Source organism: Euleptes europaea, chromosome 11 (assembly GCF_029931775.1).
Source record: "Euleptes europaea isolate rEulEur1 chromosome 11, rEulEur1.hap1, whole genome shotgun sequence".
NCBI classification, from domain to species: Eukaryota; Metazoa; Chordata; class Lepidosauria; order Squamata; family Sphaerodactylidae; genus Euleptes; species Euleptes europaea.
This window is the reverse complement of record NC_079322.1, coordinates 15,927,704-15,943,943: the sequence shown is the minus strand read 5'-3', so window position 1 is coordinate 15,943,943 and position 16,240 is coordinate 15,927,704. Positions and strand designations below refer to the sequence as shown.

At 44.4% G+C, this 16,240-nt stretch overlaps 1 protein-coding gene across 1 annotated transcript in view; it reads left to right on the top strand.

Moving 5' to 3' along the window:
- Positions 1–16,240, top strand: part of CNTNAP2 (contactin associated protein 2) — a 744,578-nt gene that overhangs the window by 35,821 nt on the left and 692,517 nt on the right. Inside the window, exons 3-5 of the mRNA XM_056857035.1 lie at positions 1,980–2,189; positions 6,524–6,708; positions 10,091–10,234. Coding sequence (XP_056713013.1) covers positions 1,980–2,189; positions 6,524–6,708; positions 10,091–10,234 — 539 coding nt within the window. The remainder of the gene's footprint in view (positions 1–1,979; positions 2,190–6,523; positions 6,709–10,090; positions 10,235–16,240) is intronic.

Sequence of the window (16,240 nt, the reverse complement as noted above, 5' to 3'; positions counted from 1 at the left end):
TGTATGTTTGTGTGTGTGTGTCTGTGTATGAGAGAGGCAGGGAGGGAGGGAGGGGAGAGAGAGAAGGGAACTAAACTCTTGCCACTATAAATGCAGAAAGCGCAAAAATGTTACATTTTCTTGGAGCAGCTGTTAGAAATAGATTCCATATTGGTTTCCCCAAACTGTGAGAAAGTGGAGCATTTTCTGGGATGTTGTGGATATCACTTCATTTTAAGAGGGGGTTGGTTGTATCTAAGAGCCCCATGGCGCAGAGTGGTAAGCTGCAGTACTGCAATCCAAGCTCTGCTCACGACCTGAGTTCGATCCCAACGGAAGTTGGTTTCAGGTAGCCGGCTGAAGGTTGACTCAGCCTTCCATCCTTCCGAGGTCGGTAAAATGAGTACTCAGCTTGCTGGGGGTGAAGGGAAGATGACTGGGGGAGGCACTGGCAAACCACCCAGTAAACAAAGTCTGCCTAGGAAACGTCGAGATGTGACGTCACCCCATGGATCAGGAATGACCCGGTGCTTGCACGGGGGACCTTTACCTTTGGTTGTATCTCTTGGATATCTTAAGTTTGGGAACAAGAGAGATGGATTTACAAAGGAGGCTTTGTATATCTCCAAGATGGTGACCTTTTCCCGCTTGGCTTATTGTCTTCTTCGAGGTTTTTAATGAACGTGGGGACGATGGATGTTTTGCAAGACAAATTGCCAAAAGTCCCTTGTGCCCAGTTTTGATTCAGCTGCTTTTAGGGGTGTTAGAAGTGGCTAATTCCAGCTCTGCATTTATTTATGAACTAATTCCTACCCTTGAATGTATAATTGATAAGGTGATCTGTGGATTGATAGTGCCGGCTGCCCTTTCAAGGCGAGGAGAGCAATTTACGAGGAATTTATGATTGCAAGCTTTTGTTTGTTTTGTTTTTGCCGTAAAGCAAGTTGGGTGCAGTAAACTTCAGAGCAAATTTGGGCGGTATTACATCCACCTGATACTGTAGATGGATATTTTTGAAGGAGAAGAAGAGTTGGTTTTTATATGCTGACTTTCTCTACCATTTAAGGCAGAATCAAACCGGCTCACGATCACCTTTCCTTCTCCTTCCCATAACAGACACCCTGTGAGGTAGGTGAGAGAGCACTAAGAGACCTGTGACTAGCCCAAGGTCACCCAGCTGGCTTCATGTGGAGGAGCAGGGTAACCAACCCAGTTAACCAGATTAGCCTCCGCCGCTCATGTGGAGGAGTGGGGAATCAAACCCATTCTCCTGATCTGAGTTCACCGCTCCAACCCACCACTCTTAACCACTACACCAGATTGGTTTAATTTATGTGCTTACATAAAACTTCAGGAAGACTCACTTGGGGGGACGAGTGGGAACATTATTAAGTATCCTTAGGGGCAAATTTCCTGGTGGGCCGCTGCCCTGGGGGTATCCAGAAGCATGCAGAGCTAAGACTTAGCAGCTTGCCAACACCTTGGCTCAGACCCCCCAGCAGCAGTTATAATTGATGTCAGCTTACCAATTGCCTCCTCCTGCATTGATATCAGTATGCAGGAGAAAGTAACGGGTCAGCTAATGCCTATTGGCACCAGTTATGTGTTGGCACCATCAGTTCAAAACTACTTGTTGTTTCTCACAGCCATATCAGGGCAGTTCAGCTTGGCCTTCTCCAAGGTAGGGATGCCAGGCAGTGCCTGCTGACTGGCGGCATGGCTATGGGTGAGGATATGGGGGGGGGGGGGCAATGGAAAAGCTGGTTGGATCCAACACATGAACTCAAATACATGGGTACAACAAGCAAGAAACATAGATTGAGACGGTGTTCCATTTTACATTCTTTCAATAGATTAAGCCAGCAGAAACTGTTTTCTGGATGCATATTACATTTATTGCATAGTCCGAATATGAGTGTTGGTGCGGCATTTGTTAGAGATGTTCCCCCATAAAGCATAACTGCTCAGCAACTGTTTGTTTGATTTTTTTTTTCCTTTAGGGGCTGACGTTATCAATTTTGATGGCCACGTTGTATTACCGTACAGATTTGGACACAGGAAAAAAACCCTGAAAACGCTGAAAGATGTCATTGCTTTGAAATTTAAAACCTCTGAAAGCGAAGGTGTAATCTTCCACGGAGAAGGCCAGCAAGGAGACTACATCACTCTGGAACTGAAAAAAGCCAAGTTGGTCCTTAGTTTAAATTTAGGTATGATTTGTCTTATCTGCCTGTTCATCTCATGGTACAATGGTAGATCCGACTCTGAGTGTTATCCTTTGCCTTATATTTTCTCTTCCTCAGCTATCTCTGGAAGAGCTGAAATCGGTTTCTGGGTACACAGAGTGGTCATGTATGGATGGGCAGCCCATTCCTGAAGAGGGGCAGTTAGGCAGCGGGCAGGAGTGGTGCAGCCAAACTGCCTCCACAGAGGCTTCCCAGCCGCCACAAAGAAAATAAAGGCATTTTTAAAATAAAAACACGAAAACACCCCTATTGAGTAAAACAAGGATATGCCACCAAAATACCTAGCAACACCGCAGTTCAAGGGGGCATTCCTGGGGCAAGACGAGTTTGGAAGTTGCCTAAAGGCAGCCCTGCCCCCCAGGAACACCCTGGGAATGCTTCCTAGGATGTTGGCGCGGGGACTTGTGCCACTGGAACACTGCCAGGAGGCAGCACCTGTGCCCAAGCCCCACTCCTTGGTGCCGGGGCCCCAGTGTGGATGCCACCCATGATGGTGTAAGTGCCCCTTAACCCGGGTTAAATGGGCACTTACGCCGGCACACGGTGACTGTTTTCACACATGAATGCTCCATCATCATCAATAATAAACCTTCAACCTTCAGTGTTACTCCTCTGAAGATGCCTGCCACAGCTGCTGGCGAAACGTCAGGAAAGAAAATACCAAGACCACGGTCACACAACCCAGATAACCTACAAGAACCAATGAACTCTGACCGTGAAAGCCTTCGACAATAATAATATTGTTTAAATATATCTTGCTTGCAGTCATGTGAATAATAATTGTTCCCTTTGTTTATTTCACAGTTGAGGGTAATGATTTCTCCTAACACTTTTATTTATTTACGGGCATCCTAGCAAGCATATCCCATGTTTTCTCTTCCCAATAACCCCATGAGGTAGGTCAGGCTGATATATGCTGATTGTCCCAAGATGACCCAATGGGATTCATGAATGAAGAAGGATTTCAATCTGCGTCTTCCTGGTCTGTTGCACCACATGGTGCATATTATATTATTTTCTTGTGGTTTAAAGATCAACAAGTTTGCTTGATGCAAATGAGAATAGTACAGCTTCATTTAGTATAAAACTTCCTGACAGATATCACTGAAATTCTAACCATCTGCTTTTCCTTACTTTTTAAAATGTAGTCAGCTAGTTATCAGTATGATAAATGACATTCCCTACATAGGTACTTAGTTTAGGTGAGAATATATAGTCTCAGGTCAGAAACTGGGTTAGGAAGGGTCTCCCAGGAAGAGAAATTGGATACTAAAAATGCTTTGGCACAAGGTTTAGATCAAGTTGCAGTTAAAGCATGAAAAATGCAGAAGGTTACTTTGCAATGTGGCTCAGAAGTGATTTACTGCTTAGTCTAGTTCCTCTTTCACAGTTGGACCAGTTACCAGATTCCAGCTCCTAGACCTTAACAGAACAACTCAGTAAGCCTATCAGTGTCAGGGTGCCCAAATAGTAATCCATATTCAGAAGCTGTCTTGCAGATACCAGTTGCTGTGAACCCAACAGAGAATGACCATCAGGACCATGCTATGCTCATGAGCTTCCTTTCCTTTTATCCCTTAGAAGCTCCTTGATCAATTGATCTTGAGCAGCATATATCTAGTGTTGGAGGGATATAAGGACTGAAACAAATCTTGCCACTGACAATGTAGCCTTGGGGTCCCTGTCGCTTAGTAAAAAAGGCATTATGTCAGTCACAGAGGCATTGGATTTGTATATTCAAAGGGGGAAAATATAGTGCGATCGAAGTTCCTCGTAAAAGCGGCATTGCAAAAGGGCATGGGCTAATGTGTCAATAGAGCCAGAAGAGCAAGGGCAGATCCTGTCTGAGTATGGTATATTCAGAATTCTGCCCTGCATTACCATAGAAGGGTTAGCATTCAATCTAGCCAAGCAAAAAGCTCTACAGAGACGAGGAGTTGTCAGATAATATGTATAGGCAGGCAGACCCCGTGGAGGGGGTATTCCAAAGAACTGGGATGAACAGACGCGACGAGCACGAAAAGTAGTGCTGTTATAATCGAGCTCTTTAATGCGCTTTTTAATTTTGGCAAAAGCTTCAGTTTTCCCAAGATCTGATAACATATCCTGCGAGAAGCCCAGCAACGCCAGTTTCTCATCTAAGATTTTTTGCCATGAGGATTTGAAAGGGTCATACTTCAGAGAAGCTAGGAACCCCTCAGTGCTAAAGCACAGTTTAAGGTGTAGTTTAAAGGCGGCCAACCACGCCCTAGCTTCAAGTGACATTTGGCCAAACTCGGAACGAAGAGTAACGCCAGCAACACATCGAGGGGCATTTAGGAGTTTTCGTAAGAACTGAAGCAGTGGACGATCTATAGATTAATGGATGACTGTAATCCAGATGGCAACACCAAAGAGGATAATTGGGGTAATTTTCAGGTTAAAAACCTGAATAGCCCCTGGAATATATTTGCCACCTTTGGTGTGAAAAAAATTGACAATAGCACCAACCCCAGGTTTAATTTTGTTGGACACTGCTTTTTGATGGGCATTCCAATTTAGGTTATTGGAAAACAGAATGCCAAGGTAAACAAACTCCTTGACTTGGTCAACCTCAAAGCCATCTAATACCCAGCGAAAAAGAGGCATTTTTCTCCTCTTAGTGAAGATCATGATCTTAGATTTATGATGGTTTATTTTAAGACCTTCCCTAGAGCAGTACTCAGAAAAAGTTTGCAAAGATCTTTTCAAACCAATTCTTGTGCGGGACAGGAGAACTGCATCGTCAGCATAGAGTAGAATCGGGGTGGAATGGCTTGCAAGCTTTGGGGGGTGCCAAAACTCTGAGAAATTGGTTGCCATATCATTCAGGTATAGATTAAACAAGAGAGGAACAAGGAGGCAACCTTGTCTAACTTCCTTGACCAGTTCAAAAGGCTCGGTTAGTTCTCCTTGGTTGCCACAGCGAACCTGAGCTGTGAGGTCAGTATGAAATTGCTGAATAAGCCATAGTAACCTCCTATCCATAGTAGAATGTGATAGTTTCAACCATAGCCTCTCCCTCAGGATGGTATCAAAAGCTCCCTTAAGATCCATAAAACCCGCATAAAGGGTGCCATTTCGGGGGGAGGAATATTTCTCGGCTAGATGGGAGAGCACTAAACAGTGGTCCATGACAGACCAACCCCTTCTAAAGCCAATCTGTTCCCAGCCAAGGATGTCATTACTCTCAACCCAGTCCAACAGCCTCTTTAATAAGTAGGAGGAATACAATTTGCCTAAGCAAGACAAAAGGCTGATTGGACGATAACAGCTTGGGTCAGAGCGCTGACCTTTTTTAAAGATTGCGACGATAATAGTATGTCTCCAAGATTTTGGAATAGCTGCTCATGAGCTTCCAGGGACATCTGACTAGCCACGGGTAAAATTGTGGACCAGATAGCCCTTTGATATGGTAGAAGAAAGCAGTTTTCATGGTCATTATAACCTGTATTACGTAATTCTATAAATCTGGTGGAAATGGCCATTTATCCTCTCCACATGGTTTTAAAAAGTTTTAAAATTTTCTCTCTTCAAGACAACAACTACACCTCAGTAGGATTTCTTTCAAATGTCTCACTTATCTGTTTTTCCTTCCCTTATCTCACCACCATTTCTGTCCATGAAAACTTTCCACAAACACCACTTCCTGAAGTGCCCTAGTCTTATCTTTTATTTATTTTATAAATGCTAGCAAAGTACACTCATATTGGTTTTTAACAACACTTCTGAGAGCTAATTCAGACATTCAGTTTCAGTTGAGAGCCAGCATGGTGTAGTGGTTAAGAATGGTTAAACCTGGGGAACCGGGTTTATTTCCCACTCCTCCACATGAACATGGACTCTAATCTGGTGAACCGGGTTGGTTTCCCCAATCCTACACAGGAAGCCTGCTGGGTGACCTTGGGCTGGTCACAGTTATCTGAACTCTGTCAGCCCAACCTAGCTCACAAGGTGTCAGTTTGATTCTCCTTAAAAGGTAGAGAAAATCAGCAAATAAAAAACAATTCTTCTTCATCATCATCATCCTTAGTTGCAGTAGAACCAGCCAGGGGTGTATGATCTTAATTAATAAATGATATAGCTTAGAAAAGATGTAATATTTGCAAATTAAGTGAAAATACCTTATTGTGTCGTTGCTAGCCATTCACGTGTATATCCTCACAACAAATTTGTTTGTGGAACATGGTGTGATAAGATACAATGCCACGCTTCATTCCATTAAATTTGAGGCATTCGTTTTTTTAAAAAGTAATTGGACTCCTCATCCATTTTATCAGGTAGCAACCAGTATGGCTCAATTTATGGCCACACATCTGTGACAACCGGCAGCCTCTTAGATGACCACCACTGGCATTCTGTAGTGATAGAGCGTCATGGGAGAAACATCAACCTTACACTTGATAGACACATGCAGCACTTTCGGATCAATGGGGAATTTGATTACCTGGACCTGGACTATGAGGTATTCTGTTCTATGTATTGCAGTTGACAGTGTTCACTGAAACACTCCAAAAGCTCTCAGTTGATGTGTACTAACAATGCATAATTCAAAAGCTCTTGATGTCAATATTTACAGACCTTTGGGAAAAGAAGTTGTTTCGCAGTTTCCTCTTTGCACTCAATGATAGCTGGTTTCTCTGTCCCCTTTGAGAAATCAAAGCAACCAAGTAAGTCAACAGCAGCCAAATGACTTGTGATTCCTCTGCCTGCCCAGGTCTGCTCAGAGCAGATCATTCAGTGGCACTGAGAAGTCTGGCATGCAGACAGGTCAGAGGCCAAGATTGCCAGAGCACCCTTTATGTGAATCATGGAGATGCTGCCAAAGCAGTAAAGGTAAAGGTCCCCTGTGCAAGCACCGGGTCGTTACTGACCCATGGGGTGATGTCACAGCCCGACGTTTACTAGGCAGACTGTGTTTATGGGGTGGTTTGCCAGTGCCTTCCACAGTCATCTGCACTTTACCCCCAGCGAGCTGGGGACTTATTTTACTGACCTCGGAAGGATGGAAGGCTGAGTCAACCTTGAGCCGGCTACCTGAAACCGACTTATTTGCATGCAATTTAAATTTGCTGGTCTATGTTTGCTAATTTACTGACAGCAGGCTAACTCAAGTTAACCAGCATACCCAAGGCAAAAGGGGGCAGGAGGCCTGCCCCGGGAATGCCTCTCAGGACGCCGGAATGCCTCCCAGGACGCCAGTGCGGGCCTTTATGCCGGTGGGACGCTGGTGTAAGGCCCTGTCGGCGGCTCGGGGTGGCACTGCCACGGCAGCACCTGGATACCAGCGCCTGGGCCTCCCCCCCCAGCGTTGGGGCCACTAATGCCAATGTAAGTAGCCCAGACGCCAGCACGGGGGGCCCTAACGCAAGTGCAGCGCCTTCCTGGCCTCCTAAGGGCTTTCACCCTTAAAGCTCAGGAATGCGCTGTATATGTCCCCATGTCGCCATTAATTTGATGAACTCTTCAGTGGGAAAGATCGGTCGGGAAACATGGCAGAGAGGAAGGAGCCTAGTGAGACTGGAGTTTCCGATGAAAAATTGGATGGCAAGAAGAAGGTTAAGTACCCACTCGCTGCTGCAGTTTACTGCTCTCTGAGGGGCACTTTCCAAAGGAGAAAACCATAAAACTAAGGCTACTTCAGCTTACTCATGACTATGTGCTAATGTGTATTTCGTTCTTTATAGGCAGAATATTTTAAAATGATATGCCAGATCAAGCATGTATTATGGTAGCCTGATGCAACAGAATTCAGGATTGTACCTCTTCAAACAGCAAGTGGGGAGATGCTATTTTAAAATATTCCACAATGTTCAAAAAGAAATGTAGTAAATCAGTACACTAGAATGAGACTTCAAGCCCTGTCTGTGATGGCATGATGTTCCTTCCGGAGAAACCCTGGAAGTGATGTCAGTCCATTCTAGGAATCACCAGAAACTCTGTGGTTTTACCATAGAGTTTCTGTGGTTTTTCCTCTCTGGTCATCCCTAGAGAGGTGTGATCTCAATTTCCCCAGAAGTTATGTCACAGTGTCGCCCCCAGACTCCCGCCAGTTACCTGGCAACCCTACTCACATGGGATTAAAATAAGGCTAAGGCCAATGGTGCAAATAATCATGACCCCTCTGAGTTGGTATTTTGGGCAGTACAGAAAAAAAACTTGTAAAAATAAAAGGTTGCTACGAAAAAAGAAGCAGATTGTTAGACTCCAGACACTGACACCAAAAGAGTTAAATTTATCCCTAGAATTGCATCAGCTTTTGTAAATTAGGATGATACTGCCATGACTAGATACTGGTATATAGAAAGGTTCTTTAATTAGCAAATTGCTTCAGAATTCATGCTCATTTGAAGGACTATTGCAATCACTGCAGGCTGGTAGCATTCATTTAGATACAAATAAGGTGTTTTTTTTTTTTTTTTAAATGGAGCTAAACCCTGTCATGTGCTATACAGCTGTATCTTATATCTCTCTCACAAGGATTTTTTTTCTTTTTCCTCTGTGTAATCTCAAGGACGAATAAGCGCTAGCAGTTTTGCATACGGTATAGCTTGTATTCTGACTTTTAATATAGTGCTTTATTTGCCTATATAATTTTAACTAAATATTTTTTATAAACTCAGTAATGTATTACATATTGTATTTTGTAGATTCCCCTAAAGAAGCCTTTTGGGAGAAACACTTAGGGGATTTCTATTCTGAGTAATATTTTTTTAGCCTATTTTGACCATTGGCCTTGGCCTTATTTTTATCTCCTGTTACTGGTGCGGCCTTTTTATTTCTCTTTGCAACCCTACGCACATAACGTCTGTCCGAGCGGTTGGTCACTAACAGTTCATCCAGGAAAGCATTTGAAGTAGCAACATACCAATAATTACGAAATCAATAATTACCTCACACACACACACATACATGAACCTTTATTGGCATAATAGCCACATTGCCACATGCGTTTGTTCAGACACCTTAAAGGAAAACTAATGTTCCATCATAAAATGACAATCAATTAAGATCAGTATATGTGTGTGTGTGTGTGTGTGTAAAGTGCCGTCAAGTCGCAGCCGACTTATGGAGACCCCTTTTGGGGGGTTTTTCATGGCAAGAGACTAACAGAGGTGGTTTGCCAGTGCCTTCCTCTGCACAGCAACCCTGGTATTCCTTGGTGGTCTCCCATCCAAATACTAACCAGGTCTGACCCTGCTTAGCTTCTGAGATCTGACCAGATCAGGCTAGCCTGGGCCATCCAGGTCAGGACAAGATCAGTATATAACTAACATTAAAAAAGATCTCCTTATATTTCAAGTTAATAAAGCCATCTGGACCCTTTAATAACAAATACACTGAAACATCTCTATAGTCACCATTCTTGTCCTATACCATCATTCTCTCTCTTTGTCTTTATAACGATTGCAAGAAATTCAGCGTCATGCTCAGTGACTTCTGGGGTTTTATCCATCAATAAAAATTTGATACTCTTGTCTGCTGAATTTTTTGGACTGGAAGGTGAGGATGAATTAGTTGTAAATGCTGTTGAGTAAGGAATGGACAGCACAAGAGGATATGATGGACTGAATCTGGTTCTTTAAGATGACAACTACAAAACCTTTCCTCACGTGGTACTTTCTTATATCTGCCACTAACCATAGCTGAAGGAAATATATTCAGCCTGGCCAATAATTACCAATAATTATGAAATTACGAACCAGTAATTATGGAATCAACTTCTGCACAAGGCTGTAGCAATATGGTTCAAAGTTTAAAAAACAAAACAAAAACTTGCTTATAAACTCTGGTGGCAGGGTCAATGTTCACACCATTGTAAAATATTTCACCTTTTCTTTTCAAAGATAACGTTTGGTGGTATGCCTTTCTCTGGAAAGCCAAGTTCCAGCAGCAGAAAGAATTTCAAGGGCTGCATGGAAAGCATCATCTACAATACCAATAATATCACAGACATGGCCAGGAGGAAGAAGGTGGAGCCTTCTCATGGGGTGAGCGCATGGCTTGGGGATTGTGTATGTGGAAAGAGCTTTCTATACCTGTGTAACCTCATCACCAATGACAGGTTTCTTTAAATAACTAAGTGTTTCTGTGAAGAATTATAAACTGCATTAAGGGGAAGGAAGGAAGGAAGGAAGGAAGGAAGGAAGGAAGGAAGGAAGGAAGGAAGGAAGGAAGGAAGGAAGGAAGGAAGGAAGGAAGGAAGGAAGGAAGGAAGGAAGGATATGCCTCAGAGGGGAGGGGGGCTTCTTGTAGTGGGGGATTCAATCCTTAGGAATGTAGATAGCTGGGTTTCTGGCGGGTGCATGGACCACATGGTGACTTGCCTGCCTGGTGCGAAGGTTGCGGACATTACCCGTCATATAGGTAGTCTGGTAGATAGTGCTGGGGAGGAGCCAGTGGTTGTGGTGCATATTGGCACCAACGACGTGGGGAAATGTAGTCCGGAGGTATGCAGCATGACCCAGCTAGGGAAGCGGTTGGACCATTGGATGACAATAAAGGAACTCTAAGGGAGGATAAAGCGATTGCTGAAAAACTAAATGAATTCTCATCTGTCTACACTGTTGAAGATACAGGGCAGATTCCATCTCCTGAACAGAGATTTTGGAGAGGGGAAAATGAGGAACTGAGGCAAAGAGTGGTAACAAGGCAGGAAGTCCTAGAACGTCTAGACAAACTGCAAACTAACAAGTCACAGGGACCAGATTCATTCTAGAGTTCTTCAAGAACTCAGATGGGAAATTGCTGAACTTCTAACAAATATATGCAATATGTCCCTTCGATCAGCCTCTGTACCAGAGGACTGGAGAATGGCCAATGAAACACCCATTTATAAAAAAGGTTCCAAGGGGGACCCAGGAAATTACAGGCCAGTTAGCTTAATGTCTGTTCCGGGTAAATTAGTGGAAAGCATGATTAAAGATAGAATTGTCAAGCATATAGAAGGGCAAGGTCTGCTGGTCAAAACCCAACATGGCTTCTGTAAGGGTAGGTCCTGTCTCACTAACCTATTAGAGTTTTTTGAAAGCGTCAATAAGCATGTGGACAGGAATGAGCCTGTGGATATTGTGTATTTGGATTTCCAAAAAGCTTTTGACAAAGTCCCCCACCAAAGACTGCTAAGCAAACTTCATAGTCATGGGATAAGAGGACAAGTCCTCTTAGGGATTGAGAGCTGGCTGAAAAATAGGAAGCAGAGTAGGAATCAATGGTCAGTTCTCACAATGGTGAGATGTGAGCAGTGGGGTGCCTCAGGGATCTGTTTTGGGACCGGTGCTTTTCAACCTGTTCATCAATGACCTGGAGTTGGGGTTAAACAGTGAAGTAGCCAAGTTTGCAGATGAAACCAAATTATTTAGGGTGGTTAAAACAAAATCGGACTGTGAAGAGCTCCAGAACTCTGCGTTCTGGAAGAATGGGCATTAAAATGGCAACTGAGATTCAATGTGAGCAAGTGTAAAGTGATTGGGGCAAAAAATCCCAACTTCACATATACACTGATGGGATCTGTGCTGGCAGCGACAGACCAAGAAAGGGATCTTGGAGTGGTGGTGGATAGCTCAATGAAGATGTCAACCCACTGTGCGGCTGCTGTAAAAAAGGCAAATTCTATGCTGGCCATAATTAGACGAGGAATAGAGAATAAAACTGCTGATATCATACTGCCCTTGTACAAATCTATGGTGAGATCACACTTGGAATACTGTGTACAGTTCTGGTCACCACACCTAAAAAAGGATATTACAGAGCTTGAGAAGGTGCAGAAACGAGCAACCAAAATGATTAAGGGACTAGAGCAACTGTCCTATGGGGAGCAGTTAGGACGCTTAGGGCTGTTTAGCTTGGAAAGAAGGCGGCTAAGGGGAGACATGATAGAGGTCTATAAAATTATGCATGGTTTGGAGAGAGTGGACAGGGATGAGCCTGTGGATATTGTGTATTTGGATTTCCAAAAAGCTTTTGACAAAGTCCCCCACCAAAGACTGCTTTTTCTCCCTCTCCCATAATACTAGAACACAGGGTCATCTGCTAAAGCTGGAGAGCGAGAGATTCAAAACAGATAAAAGGAAATATTTTTTCACACAATGCATAGTTAAATTGTGGAACTCCCTGCCCCAGGATGTGGTGATGGCTGCCAGCTTGGAGGGCTTTATGAGGGGAGTGGACATATTCATGGAGGAGTGGGGTATTCATGGTTATTAGTTAGAATGGATACTGGTCATGCTGCATACCTATTCTCTCTAGTATCAGAGGAGTATGCCTATAATTTTGGGTGCGGTGGAACACAGGCAGGATGGTGCTGCTGCAGTCGTCTTGTTTGTGGCTTCCTAAAGGCACCTGGTTGGCCACTGTGTGAACAGACTGCTGGACTTGATGGGCCTTGTTCTGATCCAGCAGGGCCTTTCTTATGGAAAGAAAGAAAGAAAGAAAGAAAGAAAGAAAGAAAGAAAGAAAGAAAGAAAGAAAGAAAGAAAGAAAGAAAGAAAGAAAGAAAGAAAGAAAGAAAGGAAGGAAGGAAGGAAGGAAGGAAGGAAGGAAGGAAGGAAGGAAGGAAGGAAGGAAGGAAGGAAGGAAGGAAGGAAGGAAGGAAGGTTGGACCCTAGAAACAGTTTTCTATTCTGCGGGGAACTTCCTTGTAGTCCAAATGAATGCTCTTAAACCGCACTGAATGCCAGTAGAAAAGGGAATTGCTTTCAGCATGTGTACGGTTTTAACAGTATTAGGGGGGAAGGGAAAAACACACCAAATACATTATGTTCGTAAAAGTGTCCAATGTTTTGTTATCGTTCTGAGAGCCAGTGTGGTGTAGTGGTTAAGAGCAGTGGTTTGGAGTGGTGGACTCTAATCTGGAGAACTGGGTTTGATTCCCCACTCCTCCACATGAGCAGCGGATGCTAATCTGATGAACCAGGTTGGTTTCCCCACTCCTCCACATGAAGCCAGCTGGTTTACCTTGGGCTAGTCAAAGCTCCCTTAGAGCTCTCTCAGCCCCACCTACCTCACAGGGTGTCTGATGTGGGGAGGGGAAGGGAAGGTGATAGTAAAGTGGATTGATTCTTCCCCTTAAGTGGTAGAGGAAGTCGGCATATAAAAACCAACTCTTGTTCTTCTTCTTGTCTAAACACAGAATCCAGACTAGGGATTATGCCATTGTCAAGGAGGGGTGAAAAACTATGTGCACAATCTCACTTCCACCTTATATTTGCCAATCTGGGAGTCAGTCGTTAATTGGCTGCCACCTGCATGGCAGTTCCTGTGCCTTGCTGGGTAATAACATCTACCATGTGGCTTAGACATACATTAGGGTTGCCAAACTCCATGTGTTGCCTGGAGTTTCTCTCAGTATTACAACTGTTCTCCAGACTGCAGAGATTAGTTCCCCTGGAGAAAACGGTTGCTTTGCAGGGTGGACTTTGTGGCATTATATTCCACTGAGGTCTCTGTCCTTCCCAGGGCCCATCCCCAAATATCCAAGAGTTTCCCAACCTGGAGTTGGCAACCCTAAAAGTTATCATTTTGGTCATAACCCACATTAGTGGGGTTGCCAACTCCAGGTTGGGAAATACCTGGAGATTTTGGGGAAGGAGCCTGAGAAGGGTGGGGTTTGGAGAGGGGAGGGACTTCAGTAGCATAGAGTCCAATTGCCAAAGCGACCATTTCTGCAGGGGGACTGATCTCTGTCACCTGGAGATCAAATGTAATAGTGAGAGATCTCCAGCCACCACCTGGAGGTTGGCAACCCTACACATCATCTGATGCTCTGCCACTGTGGTACCTTCCAACTCTCCTCCCTCTCATGATATGAACCCCCCTAATTCTGTACCTTTCTCTGGCTCCACTGTCCATCTTCCACATCTAGGATTGCCAACCTCCAGGTAATAGCAGAAGTGGGGAGGCACGAGAACAGATGTGCCATCCAGTTTTTCCGTGATGCTGGCTGAGACCCTGGAGAGCCATGGAGAGGGGCTGTGGCTCAGTGGCAGAGCATCTGCTTGACATGCAGAAGGTCCCAGGTTCAATTCCCAGCATCTCCAGTTAAAGGGTCTAGGCAAGTAGGTGATGTGAAAGACCTCTGCCTGAGACCCTGGAGAGCCATGGAGAGGGGTCGTGGCTCAGTGGTAGAGGATCTGCTTGGCATGCAGAAGGTCCCGGGTTCAATCCCCAGCATCTCCAGTTAAAGGAATCAGGCAAGTAGGTGTTGTGAAAGACCCCTGCCTGAGACCCGGGAGAGCTGTTGCCGGTCTGAGTAGACAATACTGACTTTGGACCAAGGGTCCGATTCAGTATAAGGCAGCTTCATGTGTTCATGTATTTTATTGTCTTATGGCTTAAGAGTGCAGTAAGTCCTCTATGTGCGCTGTTCGTAATGCATGAATGATGCAGCAAGCAGCTATCGGGAGCTGGGATAATTTGAGGCTCGCTTGGTTTTCAGTGCTAAGGAAGGGTATAAAAATTGCTTTCCCTTTTATTTCAGGCTGAGTTACTTCTATTGCCTTACCTCTAGGAAAACAAGATCAATTCTGTTCTAATTAAATCAGCATAGATTTTCATTTCTCTCCCTCTCCCCCTCATTGCCCCATGGGATTGTTTTAGCATTAAAAAAAGAGGCTATGGTGGCAATAATTCTTTTAGAAATCTAGAAGAAACCCAGCATTACGCCTGGCCGTAAACCTGATTTTTGAAATGATTTTGAATGCATAGAATGGTGGTGTAGAATAATGTCTGGTGTTTGTACATTTCTGACATCCTGAAATAAATAGTATGTGCGAGTGTAATTCATATTAAGGTTAGGTAAGGAGTAGGGTTGCCAACCTCCAGGTACTAGCTGGTGATCTCCCGCTATTACAACTGATCTCCAGCTGATAGAGATCAGTTCACCTGGAGAAAATGGCCACTTTGGCAATTGGACTCTATGGCATTGAAGCCCTTCCCTCCCCAAACCCCACCCTCCTCAGGATCTGCCCCCAAAACCTCCCACCAGTGTTGAAGAGGGACCTGACAACGCTAGTAAGGAGCTCCTTAAGATAACAGGCCCTTCCATCCAGCTAAACATGTAGGGAGAGGAAGAGGTCGCAAGTGTCAGAGGGGAAAGGCTCCTGGATTCACTTGTAGCAGTGAGATTTTGGGCCTGTATCCCCCGAAGTCTCTCGAGACCCAGTGTTTGGCCAGGAGTCTTGCTAGACTTCTGATGAGAGGCAGGAATGCGACACAGAATGAAGGAGAAGAAAGACAGTATAGGGTTGTGGGTTAGAGTTTCAGAAGGGTAGCTGCATTTTGTAGGGTTGCCAACCTCCAGGTGGGGCCTGGAGATCTGCTGGAATTATGGGGCAGTTTGAGCTTGGAAAATGGAAAGCAGGAGAAGGCAGGTATCCTTCCCCCCCCCCCCCCCATACACACACCACAGTTCTGAGCAGAATTGAGCTGCTGGGGACTTTCACCACAGCTGCTGTATTACTGTGGGGAAACCAAGTCGGGCCCAGGGAATTCCAACCAAGTCGTCCCTAAAATGTAACATGTAGTTTGGCCCTAAGGACAGGGCATTTTTAATACAGAGAATGGGGTTGTGCAAAAAAAAAAAAAAAAACAGTAAATTTCGGGTTCGGGTTTATTGGGCTTGATTTTTTTTTTTTTTTTTTTTTGGTAAACCTGGAATAAGCCAAAAACCCATACCAGTAAGTATCAGACATTCGGAAAAATTCGGGCCCATTATAGTCTATGGGGATTTTTTTTTAAGCTTATGTGGGGGTATTTTAGGAGGTAGAGTCCTCAAATTTGCAGCATGGCTGCAAGGGACTCTTCCTAGATGGTCACCAAAGTTTGGTGAACTTTGGGACAGGGGTAAAATTTTATGGGCCCACAAAGGGGTCACCTCCATCCTCCAGGTATTTGCAAGCCTAGCTGTCCATCGGTTTTCAGATTCAGAAGTTCAGTGTTGCCGAGGACTGGCAGAAAGAGCCAATTGGTAGGCTGGCACCTCAAAGTTTGAGGCGCAT